This window comes from Podarcis gaigeae, assembly GCF_964106915.1.
Source record: "Podarcis gaigeae genome assembly, chromosome: 16".
Classification (NCBI taxonomy): domain Eukaryota; kingdom Metazoa; phylum Chordata; class Lepidosauria; order Squamata; family Lacertidae; genus Podarcis; species Podarcis gaigeae.
The window spans coordinates 21,323,440-21,341,484 of record NC_139693.1 but is presented as its reverse complement, the minus strand read 5'-3'; the positions used below and the strand labels follow the sequence as shown (position 1 = coordinate 21,341,484).

At 49.6% G+C, this 18,045-nt stretch overlaps 1 protein-coding gene across 1 annotated transcript in view; it reads right to left on the bottom strand.

The window, feature by feature from the left end:
* Positions 1 to 18,045, bottom strand: part of RBM19 (RNA binding motif protein 19) — a 101,769-nt gene that overhangs the window by 23,979 nt on the left and 59,745 nt on the right. The window contains exons 22-23 of the mRNA XM_083717081.1: positions 13,336 to 13,441; positions 5,340 to 5,460 (exon numbers count right to left, since the gene is read on the bottom strand). Coding sequence (XP_083573207.1) covers positions 5,340 to 5,460; positions 13,336 to 13,441 — 227 coding nt within the window. The remainder of the gene's footprint in view (positions 1 to 5,339; positions 5,461 to 13,335; positions 13,442 to 18,045) is intronic.

Genomic DNA, 18,045 nt, shown 5'->3' with positions numbered 1-18,045 from the left:
TTAGGGTTGTCGTGATGTGAACAGTTCATGGCTTATCTGCATCAGAGGTGGAGAACCTCAGGTTCTGGCCAACCTTTGGAATGGTACCCAAGCCACACATCCTCCTGAGTCTACACCCCATCACTGTCCCTGCTTTGCACTCTGATGCTTTTAACTGGTTGGAATGACTCCTTGTCCTGTCCTGTGTGAGTGTCTGGAAGAGGTTGGAGGATGGATAGCGGCTAACAGATTGAGGTTGAATCCTGACAAGACAGAAGTACTGTTTTGGCGGGACAGGGAAAGCGTGGGGGTGGAGGACTCCCTGGTCCTGAATGGGGAAACTGTGCCTTTGAAGGACCAGGTGCGCAGCCTGGGAATCATTTTGGACTCACAGCTGTCCATGGAGGCGCATGTCAATTCTGTGTCCAGGGCAGCTGTCTACCAGCTCCATCTGGTACGCAGACTGAGACCCTACCTGCCCGCAGACTGTCTCGCCAGAGTGGTGCATGCTCTGGTTATCTCCCACTTTGACTACTGCAATGCGCTCTATGTGGGGCTACCTTTGAAGGAGACTCGGAAACTGCAACTAATCCAGAATGCCGCAGCTAGACTGGTGACTGGGAGTGGCCACCGAGACCATATAACACTGGTCCTGAAAGACTTGACTCCCAGTACGTTTCCGAGCACAATTCAAAGTGTTGGTGCTGACTTTTAAGGCCCTAAACGGCCTCGGCCCAGTATACCTGAAGGAGCTTCTGCACCCCCATCGTTCAGCCCTGACACTGAAGTCCAGCTCCGAGGGTCTTCTAGCGGTTCCCTCACTGCGAGAAGTTACAGGGAACCAGGCGGAGGGCCTTCTCGGTAGTGGCGCCCACCCTGTGGAACGCCCTCCCACCAGATGTCAAGGAAATAAACAACTACCTGCCGCTTAGAAGACATCTGAAGGCAGCCCTGTATAGGGAAGTTTTTAATGTTTGATGTTTTATTGTGGGTTTAATATTCTGTTGGGAGCCACCCAGAGTGGCTGGGGAAACCCAGCCAGATGGGCGGGTATAAATATGATGATGATGCCTCTTGCGTGGAGATAGGTCACGTCTGCTTTTGCCACAGCCACTGCTGGCACGCGGACCCCAGGAGGCCATCTGTGAGAAAACACGGCCCTTGGGCTGGGGGCAGGGGCAGAAATCCCTCACTCCAGATAAACCCTGGGGAAAGAGCTCTGGTTCCTATGTGCTGCCTGCCCCAGTAAAAGACAATCCTCAGCCTCAAGGAAAGCAGATTGGGGCTGGCTCCCTTTTTGCCCACGGAAGCCAGCCCTTCAGGGACAAGTGGCACGCTGCCAGCTGCAGAGGTCGCAGCGTCCAAGGTGAGTGGATAAGTGCACTGACCTTCTGCATGGAGTGGTCTGCCAGCAACAAAAGGGACCGACGATGGAAGGAGGGGGGCAGAGAGGAAAGGCAGAGAGGAGCATGTAGCCAAATACTAAAACCCATTTCCTCCGACCCGAGAGAACAGCAAACAAAGATTTTTCGAGCAGATACCTCCGGCACCATTATGCTCTGTCCAACGGGTTTCTAGGTACTGCAGCCGGGAAATGGGGGCTGAAAGCCTCTCTCTGCTGCGGGCCTGCTGTTTGAAATGCCCTATGGATGAATAGCACACAGCTAGCAGCGTTCGCTCTCTGCCCCCGCTTGCACTTGGCTTTTCTGCCAGCATCTTTCTCTCCCCCCCCCCCAAAAAAAACCCCAAACACATCCCCAGAAGCATGTTCCCTCTTTGTTGGCTTGGAGAAGTGAGGGACAGACACGAGAAATAAAAATAAATAGTAGTCTAGGCTTTGGCGGAGGGGAAAAAGGCGATGCATACAATTAGTTGTTTGCAAATGTGTAAAACCTCACCAGGAAAGCGGGTGACTTGTTTCCTGCCTTTCAAAATTAAAAGCACTGGTTTCAGAAATGCATTTAGCACTCCATAGTCTGTGGGGGTTTCCTTCCGTTGCTCTGTGCATACCTCAAGGCCGGCCCTACCATTGGGGGAACATGAGTGGGGGATATTTGGCCCATCAAATGTTGCTGAACTGCAACGCCCAACATTGCTGGCCATTGGCCATGCTCGGTAGAGCCGACAGAAATGGCCATTCATACGGAGGGCCAAAGGCTCCCCACTCCTGCGTTAAGAAAAGTAAGGTGGCTGCCTCAGGTACGATATGCTGGGGGGTCGGGCTGGGCAGGGAGTGGTGGTGCAGTGTCAGAGAACAGAGATCTGGGCACCGTGCATGGGTTGGCCTGTCCACCCTAAGCCGGTCTGCTGTCTTCAGGTATGGTGGAGGATGCTGCCCGATCGTAATGACGTCAGGTGTTTGAAAGAATTGTCCAAGCTACCTGTCAAAGTCAGCCCATAGGGCTAGCGGGGTGGAAGGAAAATAGCGACTAAGCAGGATTGAGCTCTCTGCCCATCAGCTGATATGCAGGTAGTTCAATCCTGCTTTCTGCAAGGTGCAAGTGCGCTAGTGAGTTTGCTGTAGGGAACTTGCTCGTGTACCTGAAACAAACAGGATTGAATTCTACACCCGCCATCTCGTGAACAGGTAGTTCCAGCCTGCTTTCCGCACGGATTGTGTATGAGATGCGTGGTTTTGGGGGGAAAGGCTTTGTGGGCCATATAGAGAGGCGTGGTGAGCCAAATCTGACCCGCAGGGCAGAGGTTCTCAACCCCTGGCATTGGATAAATTGATTCTGAGTTGACCCCCCTAGGCCTCATCTACATAGGATCCTGATTCTGTTTCAACACCTTCCTAGATCTTGTGTGGATTCTCTCAACCTCAAGTCTGCAGTGGTAGGGTTCCAACGTTTACAACAACATGTGTGGATCCCATTTTTTCAGCCTGAGGGCCACATTCCCCTTTGGGCAAACTCCCAAGGACCATGTGTCAGTGGTGGGCGGGGCCAGAGGCAAAAGTGGGCGGAGCAAGAAACACAAAATGTTATCTTTGTGGTTTCAGCGCAGGCCCCTATACATCGTCCCTCCAGACAAGCAAGGGAATTGACATCAGCTCTTTTCCGAGAAGTGCAAGGTGGGCAGGGGGAGATTGAGCCAAAGGAAGACCATTGATCTACGTCTTATTCCCTGTGCTAGGTTGGGGGGGGGGGAACGAGAGCCTTACACTAATATTTGCCAACCAGTACATTTGCACCTGTCAATGCTTGTCGATAGCTGCGTCGGACAGCAGTTTCCGTCTCTGGCCCTGTCAATGCTGGGACTCTGATCCAAAGAGACTAATCCACCGCTCCTCAGAGGAGCCTTCTCCCTTTCAGTAGGACTGCACATCCCCGTCAACAGAGGCAGCACAGCAGAAGCAGCGGCTAACTGGAGGGAGCTATGTGGGGCTTTGTGAATCCAGGTTTCAGGGCCCTCTTTAGGAAGAGAAGGGAGAACTTGATGGTGTAGTAGTCAGAGCATGGTAGGCAAACTAAGGCCCAGGGGCCGGATCCGGCCCAATCGCCTTCTAAATCTGGCCCACAGACAGTCTGGGAATCAGCATGTTTTTACATGAGTAGAATGTGTCCTTTTATTTAAAATGCATCTCTGGGTTATTTGTGGGGCATAGGAATTCATTCATTATTATTTTTTCAAAATATAGTCCAGCCCTCCACAAGGTCTGAGGGATAGTGGACCGGCCCCCTGCTGAAAAAGTTTGCTTAGCCCTGGGTTGGAGTGTTGGACTGGGATCTGGGAGAGATAAGGGTTCAGATCCCCACTCCACGAAGAATCTCGTTGGGTATGACCTTGGCCCAGTCACTGCCTCTCTCAGCATAACCTACCTCACAGGGTTGTTGTGAGGATGGGATGAGATGGGGGAGCCTCCTTGAGATTAGGTGATAAGATGGGAGAGTACAACTGCAGCTGTTGGAAGGCAAAATGAGGCCAGTGAATGGGACCAATCTGCTACAAATACAGTCATACCTTGGAAGTCGAACGGAATCCATTCCGGAAGTCTGTTCGACTTCCAAAATGTTCAAAAACCAAATCGCAAGATTCTGGTTGGATGCAGGAAGCTCCTACAGCCAATCAGAAGCCCCGTCCAACATTTGGCTTCCAAAAGAACGTTTGCAAACTGGAACAATCACTTCCGGGTTTGCGGCATTCAGGAGCCAAAATGTCTGAGTTCCAGGGTGTTCAGGATCGAAGGTACGACTGTACTAGAAGCCGGACACAGGAATGCAGGAGGCTGCCTTATACTGAATCAGGCCATCAGCCCATCTTGGTCAACGGCCCACACTGACTAGCAGCAACTTTCCGGGGTTATACTGAGTCATACCCTTGGTCCATCTAGCTCACTATAGTCTGCACTGACCGGCAGTAGCTCTGCCTGTCTGGTTTCAGGGGTCACTCCTGAAATGAAGATGTTGGGGATTGAACCTAGGACCACCAAGCTGCAGCCATTCCCCCCCCCCCCCCCGAATATCCACGTGCACAACCTAATTCGAGCTATGGCAAAAGGGCAATAGGGTCGGGGCAAAGCTTGAACAAGTTGAGAGAAGAGCCATTCCTTATGAAGAACAGTTGAGGGAGCTGGGTATGTTTAGCCTGGAGAAGAGAAGACTAATAGGTGATATGATAAGCAGCTTTCAAATATCTGAAGGTCTATCCCTTGGGAGATGCAGGAAGCTTGTTTTCTGCTGCTCCAGGAGGTAGAGCCCAAATCAAGTTACAAGAAAGGCAATTTCGATGATACACTGGGGAGAAGTGTCTGACAGTAAGAACTGTTCAACAGTGGGACAGGCAGCCTCAGAAGGTGGTAGGACTCTCTATCATTGGAGGTTTTCAAACTGAGATTGGGTGGCCTTCTGCCAGGGATTCCTTAGCTGTGATCCCTGCATTGCAGAGGGGTGGACCAGATGACCCCATGGGTTTCCTTCCAATTCTACAATTCTGTGATTTCATTATTCTAGGTGCAACAATCTACAGTGGTACCTCGGGTTACAGACGCTTCAAGTTACATACACTTCAGGTTACAGACGCTTCAGGTTACAGACCAGAAATAGTACCTCGGGTTAAGAACTTTGCTTCAGGATGAGAACAGAGATCGTGCTCTGGTGGCGCAGCAGCAGCAGGAGGCCCCATTAGCTAAAGTGGTGCTTCAGGTTAAGAACACTTTCAGGTTTAGAAAGGACCTCCGGAACAAATTAAGTTCTTAACCTGAGGTACCACTGTATTGCCACAGCTCGGCCCTGACAGACAATGGCTTGCATGTTACAAAAAAAGCAGTATACAAATTCCACTAAATAATAATAATAGTAATCAGTGGAAACAAAATCAACAGAAATGACAACTGAAATAGTACATATGTGCTACAGTACCGTGAAAATGCTCTGCCGTTTTCCGCCTCAGGGCCTCCACTGTTTCCTCCGAGTCAGCCCATTCCAAGACCAGCCTCCTGCCGTACAAATGAGTGCTGTGGCAGAGGGCGTTGAAGGCTCTCTGTGGAAAAAGAAAGCAGGAAGGACGCTGTTCAGGTGGTTTTAAATAAATGTTGTCACCACTGCACCTCTCTTGTTCTGTCCTCCCCACAAATGTAGAGGTCGATGGAGCCCCGGTGTGCACCGAGTTTCCTTGGTAGGTGAACCGAATTGGTTCGGCTGGGCTTCCTGGTAAAGGAGCGTTTTCGAAGAAACAAGATCCATCACAAACTGAGCCATTTGAAAGATAAAGGGGGTGCATTTTTTCCTAAAAAGGCATTTTCTGATAGCACCTTCCCCCAAAAGTGTATGTACATGGTTGAAAGATAGGGAGTGAGGCTGGAAAGCTAGCTGCTCAATGCACAATATAAAGCTTGCTGCTTGAGACACAAAGGAAAGCTAGCTGCTCAAGTTGCAACAGAAAGCTACCCACTGCCAATACAATAGATGTCTGCATTGATGTCTGAGCTAGATGTCTGCATTGAGTGACAGTGGCTCTCTGGGGTTTCAGACAGGGGTCTCTCCCAGCTCTAGCTGGCAATGCCTTGGACTGAACCTGGGACCTTCTGCATGCAAAGCAGATGTTCTAAACCAGGCATAGGCAAACTCGGCCCTCCAGATGTTTTGGGACTACAACTCCCATCATCCCTAGCTAACAGGACCAGTGGTCAGGGATGATGGGAATTGTAGTCCCAAAACATCTGGAGGGCTGAGTTTGCCTCTGCCTGTTCTAACCACTAGGATACACCTCATCCTGGTGGGCAACATAAGGAAGTGCCTTGGACCACCCAGCTTAGTAGTGTCTGCACTGACTGGCAGAAGCTCTCCAGTGTTTCAGACTGGGGACATTCCCGGCCCTACCTGGAGATGCCACCTGGGACTTCTGGAACCCAAGGCAGGTGCTCTACCACTGAGCTACGCCCCTGGTCCTTCCCTTGGGCAGAGAGGACTCCTGCTTTTCTGCTGGAAGTTCTCCCGAGCCCAAGGGTGGAAGAGTCTTTGATGGGAGAGCTGCCACTGGAACATCCATCTCAGAGGCAGCCAGGCCTCACATCGTGTCATCAGGAAGATGGTGATGGGGTGATTTGGGTCATTTCTTGCAGACAACATGACTGTAGTGTTACCATAAAGCACCAATGCAGCAGCAAGCAAAGGCTATAGCAGGCAAGTCAGCTGCTTGTGGCTGGAAAGCCAAACAGGATGTTTGTGCCTGTTGCCATGGGAACAAAGGGGCAGTCCATTCTGTACTGAGCACCGGGTGTTAGCTCAGTGTGTGTGTCATATGACCAGTACTGGAAGTACATGGGTGGAGTTTATTCTTACTGCTGTTGAGTGCAGACATGTTTCTCTGTACTGATGTAAGAGACAGAAATAAAGGATGTAAATAGATTTCTGTCTGCTTCTTTCCCCTCCCTGGGGATACCAAAGGGGAGAGAGAAGAAACGGTGTGTTCTTCTCACACATCTGGGAAGAATCGCTGAGACCTCGCCTGCTTATCTGCCGGGAGTAGCAGCGGGGAGGTCGACAAGGAATATCTGCCGGTGCCTACGCTGTGGCACATTCCTCTGACCCAGGCAGAATTCCAACATATAGGTGGGCAGAAAAGGAGCTAGCTGGGGTTTGGGAAGAGGCCTTTCCTGGAAATGGGAACTGTAGAGAAGGCCTTCCCTGGGCATTGGAAAGGGTGCCTTTCCTTGGCACTAGCTGTGTCCTCTTCCGGAGAATGGAAATACTTTTTTTTTTAATTTGCTTAAGGTTACCTTCTCCTGCGGTTGACATTCCTTGCAATGCCGCAAGCTTACGGTTGTTTTTATTTGCTGCTGCTGCTGTTGTGTGCGTGTTTCTAAATGCCTATTTTCACACCGAAATGTTACCCAATTAGCAGCGCAATGTGTTGGTTTAAATAAACACCGCTGTGGGGTGGAGGCAGAGGAGAGGAGAGGAGAGGAGAGGAGAGGAGAGGAGAGGAGAGGAGGAGCCAGCAGCAGGGAGTTGCAATAGCTGTTTATGTTGGCAGAAAGCGTCTCGTCCCCGCCCTGGCAAGTAACTGTGGCTCTAATTGTAGGCTCTCATCTACTAATTTGTACTTTTTAATTTCACACTTCCCAGCATCGCGTACGAGAGGGAGAGCACGCGAGGTTGCGTTGCGCAAACCTGCATGCACATGAAGCCTTGACAGCTGGGCGCCTCCAGATTCTTGAGGTCTCACCCAGGCGGAGTGTCATGTCAGTTCCAAAGCCCTACCAGTTTCCATTCAGCTTTTCACAGCCTTAAGAACAGGTGGTAGGAATGCTCTCGGAACCATATTGCACCAGTGGTGGTGTAATGGTTAGCATGTTGGACTAGGACCTGCAGAAGCAGGGTTCAAATCCCCAATCAGCCACGAAGCTCACTGGGTGAACTAATACTATGTGCGACTCCATATTTAGCGAGAGCGAGAGCTAAACGGAGCTTTGTGATGCCTCTGAATTTCTATCCCTACTTGCAGAAAGGCGACAGACTTCTGGGAAATGATACATGATGAATTTAAAAAAGATGTTTAAAATAGCCAAGAAGCCTGAAGCATTTCTTCTGGGGATTATAGGGGCAGAGATTCCAAAAGCTGTTTAGGTACGCTCCTATCATAGCCAGAATTCTGTATGTGCAGAAGTGAAAGGAAGTCTCAATGAAAGAAGAATGGATTTTAAAGTTAATGAACTGGGCGGAGATGGCGAAGTTGACAGCAAAAATAAGAGACCAAGAGAATGAGAACTTTGTCGAAGAGTGGAGGTTCTTTTCAGACTACAGTGGTACCTCAGGTTACAGATGCTTCAGGTTACAGACTCCACTAACCCAGAAATAGTACCTCGGGTTAAGAACTTTGCTTCAGGATGACAACAGAAATCGTGCTCTGGTGGCGCGGCGGCAGCAGGAGGCCCCATTGGGTAAAGTGGTGCTTCAGGTTAAGAACAGTTTCAAGTTAAGAACGGACCTCCAGAACGAATTAAATTCTTAACCCGAGGTACCACTGTATTTGAGAAAAGAACTACAGAAATGAAATGAAATTGCGAGTGGGATATTTGAATAATGGGCAAGGGAAGGAGAATAAATAAATGATTTTAATACAAGCTATAATACAATAGAAAATAAATGGCCATTGTAGCAGCAGATAAAGGAATGCAACAGGAACATCACGGAGCATAGCTGTCAACCTTTTTTTTGCCGTATTCGGAATAAGAAAATTTCCCTTTTAAAAAGGGAAACGTTGACACATATGTCGCAGAGGGGGAAGCCAAAATGTAAGAAATTATTATACTGGAAGGGAATTAAATAATGTCAAACTTTGTGAACCCCCCCCCTAAATAAATCATTATTAAAAAATGAATTTCCATTCCGGGGGGGGGGGGGGTTGTCCTTTCCTTAATGTGCAAATGTATCGGGTGTCAATTTACATGCAGTGCCCAACTTTAAATATCTGGGTTACTGTTGGTGCTGCACATGTTTTATTTTTAAAAATGCAATATACAAAGCATCCATAAACATGGGTGTACAAGCAAATCTCCACCTGTCAGACTGTTCAGTCTGTAAGGTAAAGGTAAAGGGAGCAGCGCACGGAAACGCCGTTTACCTTCCTGCCGGAGCGGTACCTATTTATCTACTTGCACTTTTGACATGCTTTCAAACTGCTAGGTTGGCAGGAGCAGGGACCGAACAATGGGAGCTTACCCCGTTGCGGGGATTCCAACCGCCAACCTTCTGATCGGCAAGTCCTAGGCTCTGTGGTTTAACCCACAGCACCACCCTCTGTCTGTATTGGGGCTTAAATCCCACACACCTTGGGAGTCTTGTTGGCATGACTGTACATGTAGCTCACAGATGCAAGGAGGGAGGGAGGGAGGCAACTGTCTGGGTTCCAGAACTGCCATAGATCAAGGAAGCAGGCCGCCCGAGTTCACCTCCCAGGGGGACAACAGCTCACCAGATCTAAATGCTCTTAATTTGGGGGACAGGGCCACTCTGCCTCTCAGCTCCCCGTTGCCCTATTAAATGCTCAGCCCAAAGAGCCTGGAGGCAAAGACCATTAGCAGGACACAAAAGGCAGACAACATTAGGCTGTTGATAGATTTCCCATTCTTCCTAAAAAACAAAGACTCATCAGCGCTCGGGTGGAGGACGTTCCCTGCAGTGCCAGCTGAGCTCCTCCTCCTGCTGCTGCTGCTGCGAGAGGTCTGTGCCTCACTCCTAAATGGGCGGTTTCTTGGTCCTTCCGAGCAGCTGAATTTTTAATACTGCCAGCGCCAGGCCTCCGCTCTGGGCAGCCACACAGACTAGGGCCGGGGAAAAGAGGAACGCTTTGCAATGATGATGCTGAAACAGATCCCATATTGATATCTTTTCCTGGGGTAGCCAAAGCAGTGCCCTCCAGATGTTTAAGATCAGGCCCGTCCAACTCCCAAGAGAATGAGATCTACTCCCAGTATAAAAAAACTGGCAGTGTGCTACCCATTGTCAATGAGGATTGACCAGAGTTGCTGAGCTGTTTGGGTTGTTGTTCAGAGTTGTTGAGCTTCTTTTGGGGAGGATTAAAAAGAGTTGTAGGGGACGCAGGTGGCGCTGTGGGTTAAAGCCTCAGCGCCTAGGACTTGCCGATCGAAAGGTCGGCGGTTCGAATCCCTGCGGCGGGGTGCGCTCCCGCTGCTTGGTCCCAGCGCCTGCCAACCTAGCAGTTCGAAAGCACCTCCGGGTGCAAGTAGATAAATAGGGACCGCTTACCAGCGGGAAGGTAAACGGCGTTTCCGTGTGCGGCTCTGGCTCGCCAGAGCAGTGATGTCACGCTGGCCACGTGACCCGGAAGTGTCTCCGGACAGCGCTGGCCCCTGGCCTCTTAAGTGAGATGGGCGCACAACCCCAGAGTCTGTCAAGACTGGCCCGTACGGGCAGGGGTACCTTTACCTTTACCTTTAAAAAGAGTTGCGGGACGTGGGTGGTGTTGTGGGTTAAACCACAGAGCCTAGGGCTTGCCCATCAGAAGGTCGGCGGTTTGAATCCCCGCAATGGGGTGAGCTCCCGTTGTTCGGTCCCTGCTACTGCCAACCTAGCAATTTGAAAGCACGTCAAAGTGCAAGTAGATAAATAGGTACCGCTCCGGCAGGAAGGTAAACAGTGTTTCCGTGCGCTGTTCTGGTTTGCCAGAAGTGGCTTAGTCATGCTGGCCACATGACCTGGAAGCTGTACGTTGGCTCCCTCAGCCAATAAAGCAAGATGAATGCTGCAACCCTAGAGTCAGTCATGACTGGACCTAATGGCCAGGGGTCCCTTTAACTTTACCCAAAAAGAATTGCATAGCTATTTTTAAGGGGAAATGACATACATCGCTCACATCAAACTCCAAAACCTGACAAACAGTGACCACTTTACGCAACGGAGGGATAGAGCCAGGGGATAGGATAAGGATCCCGCAATCGACCAGGAAAACCAGCGGATCTACTTGCCGATCACAGCCGACCACCTGAACATCTCTATTTTACATTATAACTACCATCCTCCTGGACCATGGGCCATGCAGTCTGAGGCTGAGGTTGTAGTCTAAAACTTTTAGATCAGTGGTGTCTCAAAGTGGAAGGAACCATTCTCTGTGGGGGGTGGGCAGTGGCATTACCCAGGCAGGGAGCCAAGAGGCAAGGGGGAAGCACAACATATGAACAGGTTGCTTATAGATGTAGACTTTGTTCAGACATCTGGAATGAGTTTATACAGAATATAGTAGGTTATTATCAACCATACACATATTAGGTAAAGGTAAAGGGACCCTTGATCATGAGGTCCAGTCGTGGCCGACTCTGGGGATGCAGCACTCATCTCACTTTATTGGCCGAGGGAGCCGGCGTACAGCTTCCGGGTCATGTGGCCAGCATGACTAAGCGGCTTCTGGCGAACCAGAGCAGCACATGGAAACGCCGTTTACCTTCCCGCCGGAGCGGTACCTATTGATCTATTTGCACTGACATGCTTTTGAACTGCTAGGTTGGCAGGAGCAGGGAACAAGCAACAGGAGCTCACCCCATTGCAGGGATTCGAACCGCCAACCTTCCGATTGGCAAGCCCTAGGCTCTGTGGTTTAACCCACAGTGCCACATATTAGGACAATAATATTACAGTCATACCTCCAAAGTCTAACAGAATCCGTTCCAGAAGTCCATTTGACTTCCGAAACATTTGACTTCCAAAGCACAGCTTCTGATTGGCCCCAAGAAGCTCCTGGAGCCAATCGGAAGCCACGGAAGCCCCGTCAGACGTTCAGCTTCCAAAAGAAGGTTCGAAAACCTGAACACTCACTTCCGGTTTTAGATCATTCGGGAGCCGGAACGTTCGACACCCAAGGTGTTTGGGAATAGAGGTATGACTGTATTCATATTTCTATATAACAATGTATAGAAATGTAACTGATTCTGTTTGGTGTATTATACTATATCTTTCTTTCTTAATTTTTTAAAAAACTTTCTTCTCTTATTTATTTTTATTTCATCACTTTAGTCTCTATAACTTAAAATCTTTTAATAAAATATTAATTTCTTTTTTTAAAAAAAGAGGCAAGGGAGCAGCAGGGGGAGCCTAGAGGTAAAAATGACTATCAGACTTTTAAAAGGCGGGTATTGCTGGCTCATGTTCATCTGTTTTGTTGAATTAATTAAACTGAGTAGTTTTTATTGGATTCTGAATAGATGTGCAAATAATTGTTCCTGTTTTGAATGTTTACTGCGTTGCTACCTTCCTTAGAGGCTCTTGCAAACCACTCTTCCGGATAATGCTTTTTATAGGGTAGGGAATTCTGGGGGTGAGTTTATAGAGCCAAGGGGGCGGTGGCCTAAAAAGATCGTTTGGGAGCTCCTGATGCAGAAGGCACCAAATTGGCTACCCTGGTGTTATAGGGTTAAGAACGTAAGTACAGAAGACGACCATGCTGGCTATCAGGCCAATGGCCCCTCAATTCCAGCACTCTGTTCTCAAAGCAGCCAACCAGATCAGGCGTCAGCAAACTTTTTCAGCAGGGGGCTGGTCCACTGTCCCTCAGACCTTGTGGGGGGCCAGACTATTTTTTGGGGGGGAGGCGGGAATGATGAAGGAGCAACACGAGTCCTGGTGGCTGCTTACCCGTTTACCTGCTTACCCGCAGCGGCAGGACAAGGAGTGGTGCCCAAAAGGGCTCCAGAGAGGGGCTGCTTATAATGCAGCCGCTTGAGCGCTGCTGCTGCTGCTGCTGGCACCAATAAAGCCTAGCCCCCTTCCTCCTCTAGGCAGGGCGGGGAGAAGCCAGGAGGAGGGAGGGAGGAGGCACCACCAGCGCCGCCATGTGAGGGAGAGGGAGGCAGAGGGAAAGAACATGCGTGCTGGTGATCCACACGGTGATTCCTGGACTGTCCGCAGACCGTATCCAGAAGGCAATTGGGCCTCATCTGGCCCACGGACCTTAGTTTGCCGACCCATGAGATACCCCAACGGGATGCCCCAAAGCAGCACCTGTGTGCAGGAGAACCTCTCCCCGCTTTTGACTCCCAGCACTGGTACTCAGAGGCATGCTGCCTCCATCAATGGAGAGAGAACAAAGGCATCATGGCTAGCCACTGATAGTCTGATCCTCTGTAACAAACTGCTTATAGAAATTAATTCGCTCTGATTCGTTGGGAGGTGGATTAGGCGACTCTGGCTTTCGGCCTGATTTGTTTGCAGGGGAGGTTAGGCGATGCTGCGCCGAAACAAGTGTGACCCCCACACTTTCTAGGGAATTTCCCCGTTACCTTCCTTAATTGGCACGCAAGAGCGCCATATCGGCTTTAAATGTACGGGTAGGATTTGGCGGCACACGACTGAATCTCACCCCAAGATCAGCCACAGACCAGAAGCGCCTCTCACTGCTCACCTTAGCGTCCTGCTTTGTGAGGAAGTCCACGAAACCGAAACCACGGTGCTTTCCTGTGCCAGCCATTTTCTTCGGCAGGCGAACGGTTTTCAGTTCTCCAAAGGTACTAAAAGCAGGGGATTGGGGAGCAAGGGAGAGAACAAGAACAATAAATAAATCAAAAGCAATAAATAATCAAGAGCATAAAAGGGGGGGGGGTTTACCTCCCTTTCAACACATGCTCACAGGCAGCGTTAGAAACTCAAGATATATAATCTAATTGCCAAATAGCACCTTAAACCTAGGTGTCCAGGAGCCTTTTTTTGTTCCAGTTACAGATAGGTAGCCGTGTTGGTCTGCCATAGTCAAAACAAAAAAAATTTCCTTCCAGTAGCACCTTAAAGACCAACTAAGTCAGTTCTTGGTATGAGCTTTCGTGTGCATGCACACTTCTTCAGATACACCTTTTTTTGTTGTTATTTTCATTTCTATACCGCTTCGTATTTCAAAGAACAAATCTCAAAGCAGTTTACAACACACTGAAACATCAAATAAAACCATCCAGAACGAAACAAATTCAAGCTTGAAGGAAAGTATTTCAGATCCTTCTCTAAGTGACGTTTTGCTTTCCGCAGTCGCCACCGTCCTGGCATCCAGAGATTCCCATGAAACGTTAGGAAGGACTTTCTAATGGTAAGAGTGGTTAGACAGCGGAACTGACTTCCTCGGAAGGCGGGGGTCTCTCCTTCACTGGGGGTTTCTAAACATGGATTGGATGGCCGTCTGTATGTGATTCCTTGGCTGCTATTCCTTCAACGTAGGTAGTTGGACTCGTAGACCCCTGAGGTCACTTCCAACTCTACAATTCTATGATTCTAATGAAGGGGTCAGCAACCTTTTTTGGCCGTGGGCTGGTCCACCATCCCTCAGACCATGTGGTGGGCTGGACTATATTTTGGGAAAAAATATGAACCAATTCCTATGCCCCCAAATAACCCAGAGATGCATTTTAAATAAAAGGACACATTCTAGTCATGTAAAAACACACTGATTCCCGGACCAGCGACACGCTGGATTTAGAAGGTGATTTGGCTGGATTCAGCCCTGGGCCTTAGGTTGCAAACCCCTGCATGGACAACCCACCTATCTGCTTGAGCAAGTGCCTTCCTTACAGTTGACAAAGAATGTTGGATATGTGACCCACAGAATGAAAAAAGACACCCCCCCAGCCCCACTTTGTAGGGAAGTGAGTTCTTTCTTTGTAGACCTATAAAGCCCTATCTCAAGCTTTTTTAATCCACGGCACCCTTGACCATCTACATTCTTTCTGTGACACCCGTGTGGGGCTCAGAAGCCCAGTTATGTCGCCCTTGCCTGCAGAGCTGGCAGCATCTGGCCCGTTTTCGAACACCCTCCCTTGTGGAGCGTTCCCTCAGCCTCCTCTCTTCTTCCCTCTCCTTGGGAGTCCTCTGGGCAGCTGCTGCTGCTGCCCCTGGTCTCTGAGGTGCCCCCTTCTGCCCCAAAGAGAGATGCCTCCTCATATTGCCCCACAAGGTCCTTGGAAGAGGATGCTCCTAGCTTTAGTGGCCCAACGGAGACTGACCAAAGGTGAACATGTGGCCAACACCTTACGTTGGGAGGCAGCAGTGGCAGGAATGGGCGCTGCTGGGCCTGCATGGTGCTCCCAGGCAGGCCTTGCACACAGCAAGAACAAGAAACGCCAGTGCCCGGCCTCCCACTTGCCCGTCCGTTGCCAACAGCAAGGGTTGGTGGACTGGCTGGCTGGGCTCCCTCACCCGCTTGTTTGCTAACTCTGATGCTGCCTCAGCTCCTGGCCACCAGCACCCCCTGGCCATCCCCAGATGCATCATTCGCCTGCGGAGCTTGGAGCCAGGGCTGCTGCAACAAACAGCTGTGCAAGCCTTTGGGAGGCAGAGACTTGAGAGGGCATCAGAGGAGGGAGGGAAGGAAAGAGGGACAGAGGCCAGTGTTGCCCAAGGCACCCCTGACCATCATTCATGACACTCCAGGGTGCCACAGCACACTGTTTGAAAACCCTTGCCCTATACGGTTTGGGCCCAAAACTATTGTTTTCAACTGGTTTGAGTCCCAACTTGGGAGAAAGGCAAGGTAGAAATGCATAAATAGAGCCCAATGAATTATATACGCCTCGCTTTACGATCCAATGTGTGCATGTGGTACCAGGGTGGGGGCAGCAGCCTACCTGTCCCATAGATTTTAACTGCCCCCCTGCTCCACCTTGAAATTCCACTGTGATGTTTTCCCCCCACTGCCAAGAACTAGTCGCTTCTTCGCCAGGTCTGCTTATCAACACCTATGCACAAATTGGGAACAATGAATATTTAATGCATGGGCTCCAGAATAAGAAGGGAGGGGGGATATTTTTCTTCAGCAATCTCCACGCTAGCGGGGCAGGGTTGGGGGGGGGCGGCAGTTGGCTGGGCCAGTGCACCGGCTGGGAATAAACGCGGTAAAGTGCCGTAAACGCTCTCGTGAAATGATAGAAGCTAAATCCGGGGAGTTAACCTGCTGCACTGCCAGCATGACCAGGCATCCATCTGCCGAATTTCCTCGGGATGCGCCGTGTGTAAGTAGGGCATTATGAAGCCTCAAAATGAATCTGCACGTCTCCCTCCTCCTCCGAGCCTCCCCCCTCTCCCTGCCTCCCTCCCTCTTTTTCTTTGAAAGCAGCATTAACGAAAACACAAAACAAACTAAAACAAGGGAGAGGCAGCGGCGGCCTCGGAGAATCAGCAGCGCTGTCGGGAGGCTAAAGCAGCGGGAACCTTGCACGTAATCTTCCAGGAGTCAGGGAAGGAAGGAAGTAAACAAGAAGCCGAGGGTCTTTGTTGTTAAGCAGGTCATTGTCGGCTGCAAAGTTGAGACTCCTACAACACCCCTTCGGGCGTTCTGCCGGCATGGAAGGACAGCGCATGATTGACTTCGGAGCCCTTGATAGATCTCTCACCCGCAATTTCATATGATCTGCCTCTGAAGCCATCTTCAAGTGTGGCAGCACCGACCCGTTGGAACTCCCCACCTCTTGACATTTGGCATACACTCCTTTTTGGCACCCGTTTAAAACATTTGTCTTACCGGTCTACCAGTCACGGATAATGTTTACATATGTTTTAATCTCTCTCTCTTTAGCTTATGGATTATTTTCATTATCCTTTGAATGTTTTTTACTTACTGTGATACCTCGGGTTAAGAACTTAATTCGTTCCGGAGGTCCGTTCTTAACCTGAAGCACCACCTTAGCTAATGGAGCCTCCCGCTGCCGCACGATTTCTGTTCTCATCCTGAAGCAAAGTTCTTAACCCGAGGTACTATTTCTGGGTTAACGGAGTCTGTAACGTGAAGCGTCTGTAACCTGAAATGTCTGTAACCCGAGGTACCACTGTATCTGTATTTAACTGTTTTTTACTGATAAGGGCCAGTACAGTATACAGTGGAACTTCGGAAGCCGAACGCCTTGGAACTTGAACGTTTCGGCTCCCTAGCGATCAAAAACTGGAAGTGATTTTCAGAAGCCGAATGTCTGGCGTGGCTTCCGATTAGTTACAGGACACTCCTGCAGCCAATCGGAAGCCGCGCCTTGGTTTTCAAACTGTTTCGGGAGTCAAACGGACTACCAGAATGGATTAAATTTGAAAGTGAAGGTATAACTAGTGCTTAAGCATTTGGACTAGGACCTGGGAGACCAGGGTTCAAATCTGTACTCTGCCCATGAGGCTCATCGGGTGACCTTGGGCCATTCACTGTCTCTCAGCCTAATCTACTCCCTCACAGCACTGTTGTGGAGAATAACTGATGAGGGAGCGAGGAGGACCATGTATGCCACCTGGACTTCCTGGAGGAAGAAAAGCTAGGATATATATATGGATGGCTCAGTTGGTTAGAGCTTGGTGCCGATAACACCAAGGTTGCAGGCTTGATTCCCATATGGATGGGAATCCTGCATTGCAGGGGGTTGGACTAGATGATCCTCGGGGTCCCTTCCAACTCTACCATTCTATAATTCACGAAATAAATAAGTAAAATAAAAATACAATTTAACACCTTTTTTTTTTTTAAACGGCTTCGAGGTTTTAATACAATGAAGCAGTATATAAATTTTGTTAAATAAGTAACACAGAAACAAATACATTTAAGCTGGCAGTCATCACCCCATCTTGGGGCGGTGAGTTCCAAAAGCTAATTCTGCATCATATAAAGAACCGATTCCCTTTTTCTGCCCCGTATCAAGGGCTCCTAAGTCACTCGTGGAGTATTTGACCAGGATGTGAAATGACCCCACGTATGCAGTGATGCAGAAGCAAAGCTTCTTCATATGTCAGCTAAATATTGTGGAGGAGAGTATAGATGCTGTGAGAAACAATGGGGGGGTAGCCAGCACTGCTTTCTGCGGTCCCCCACCCCTACTTACAAGAAAGGGCTGTTGTTTCTTGTCTGAATCACTCTACAATGAAGCTGGTGAGGTTAAGAACCTGGACCCAAACGCTGACTGCTCTCGCTTAACTTTGCCTGCAGAGAAAGGACCTGGGGTCCCTTAGACCCTTAGGCAAGGAGCTGCATTTGGGGGACCCCCCCCCCAAAAAAATCCACTTTACTGCATGCCTTTGAGCTGCAGTGTGAGAATGACAGGAAGCTTCTCCTGCCTTTGATCTCGCAGAGATAGCGGCAGAGCATCGCCGCAAGCATATATGT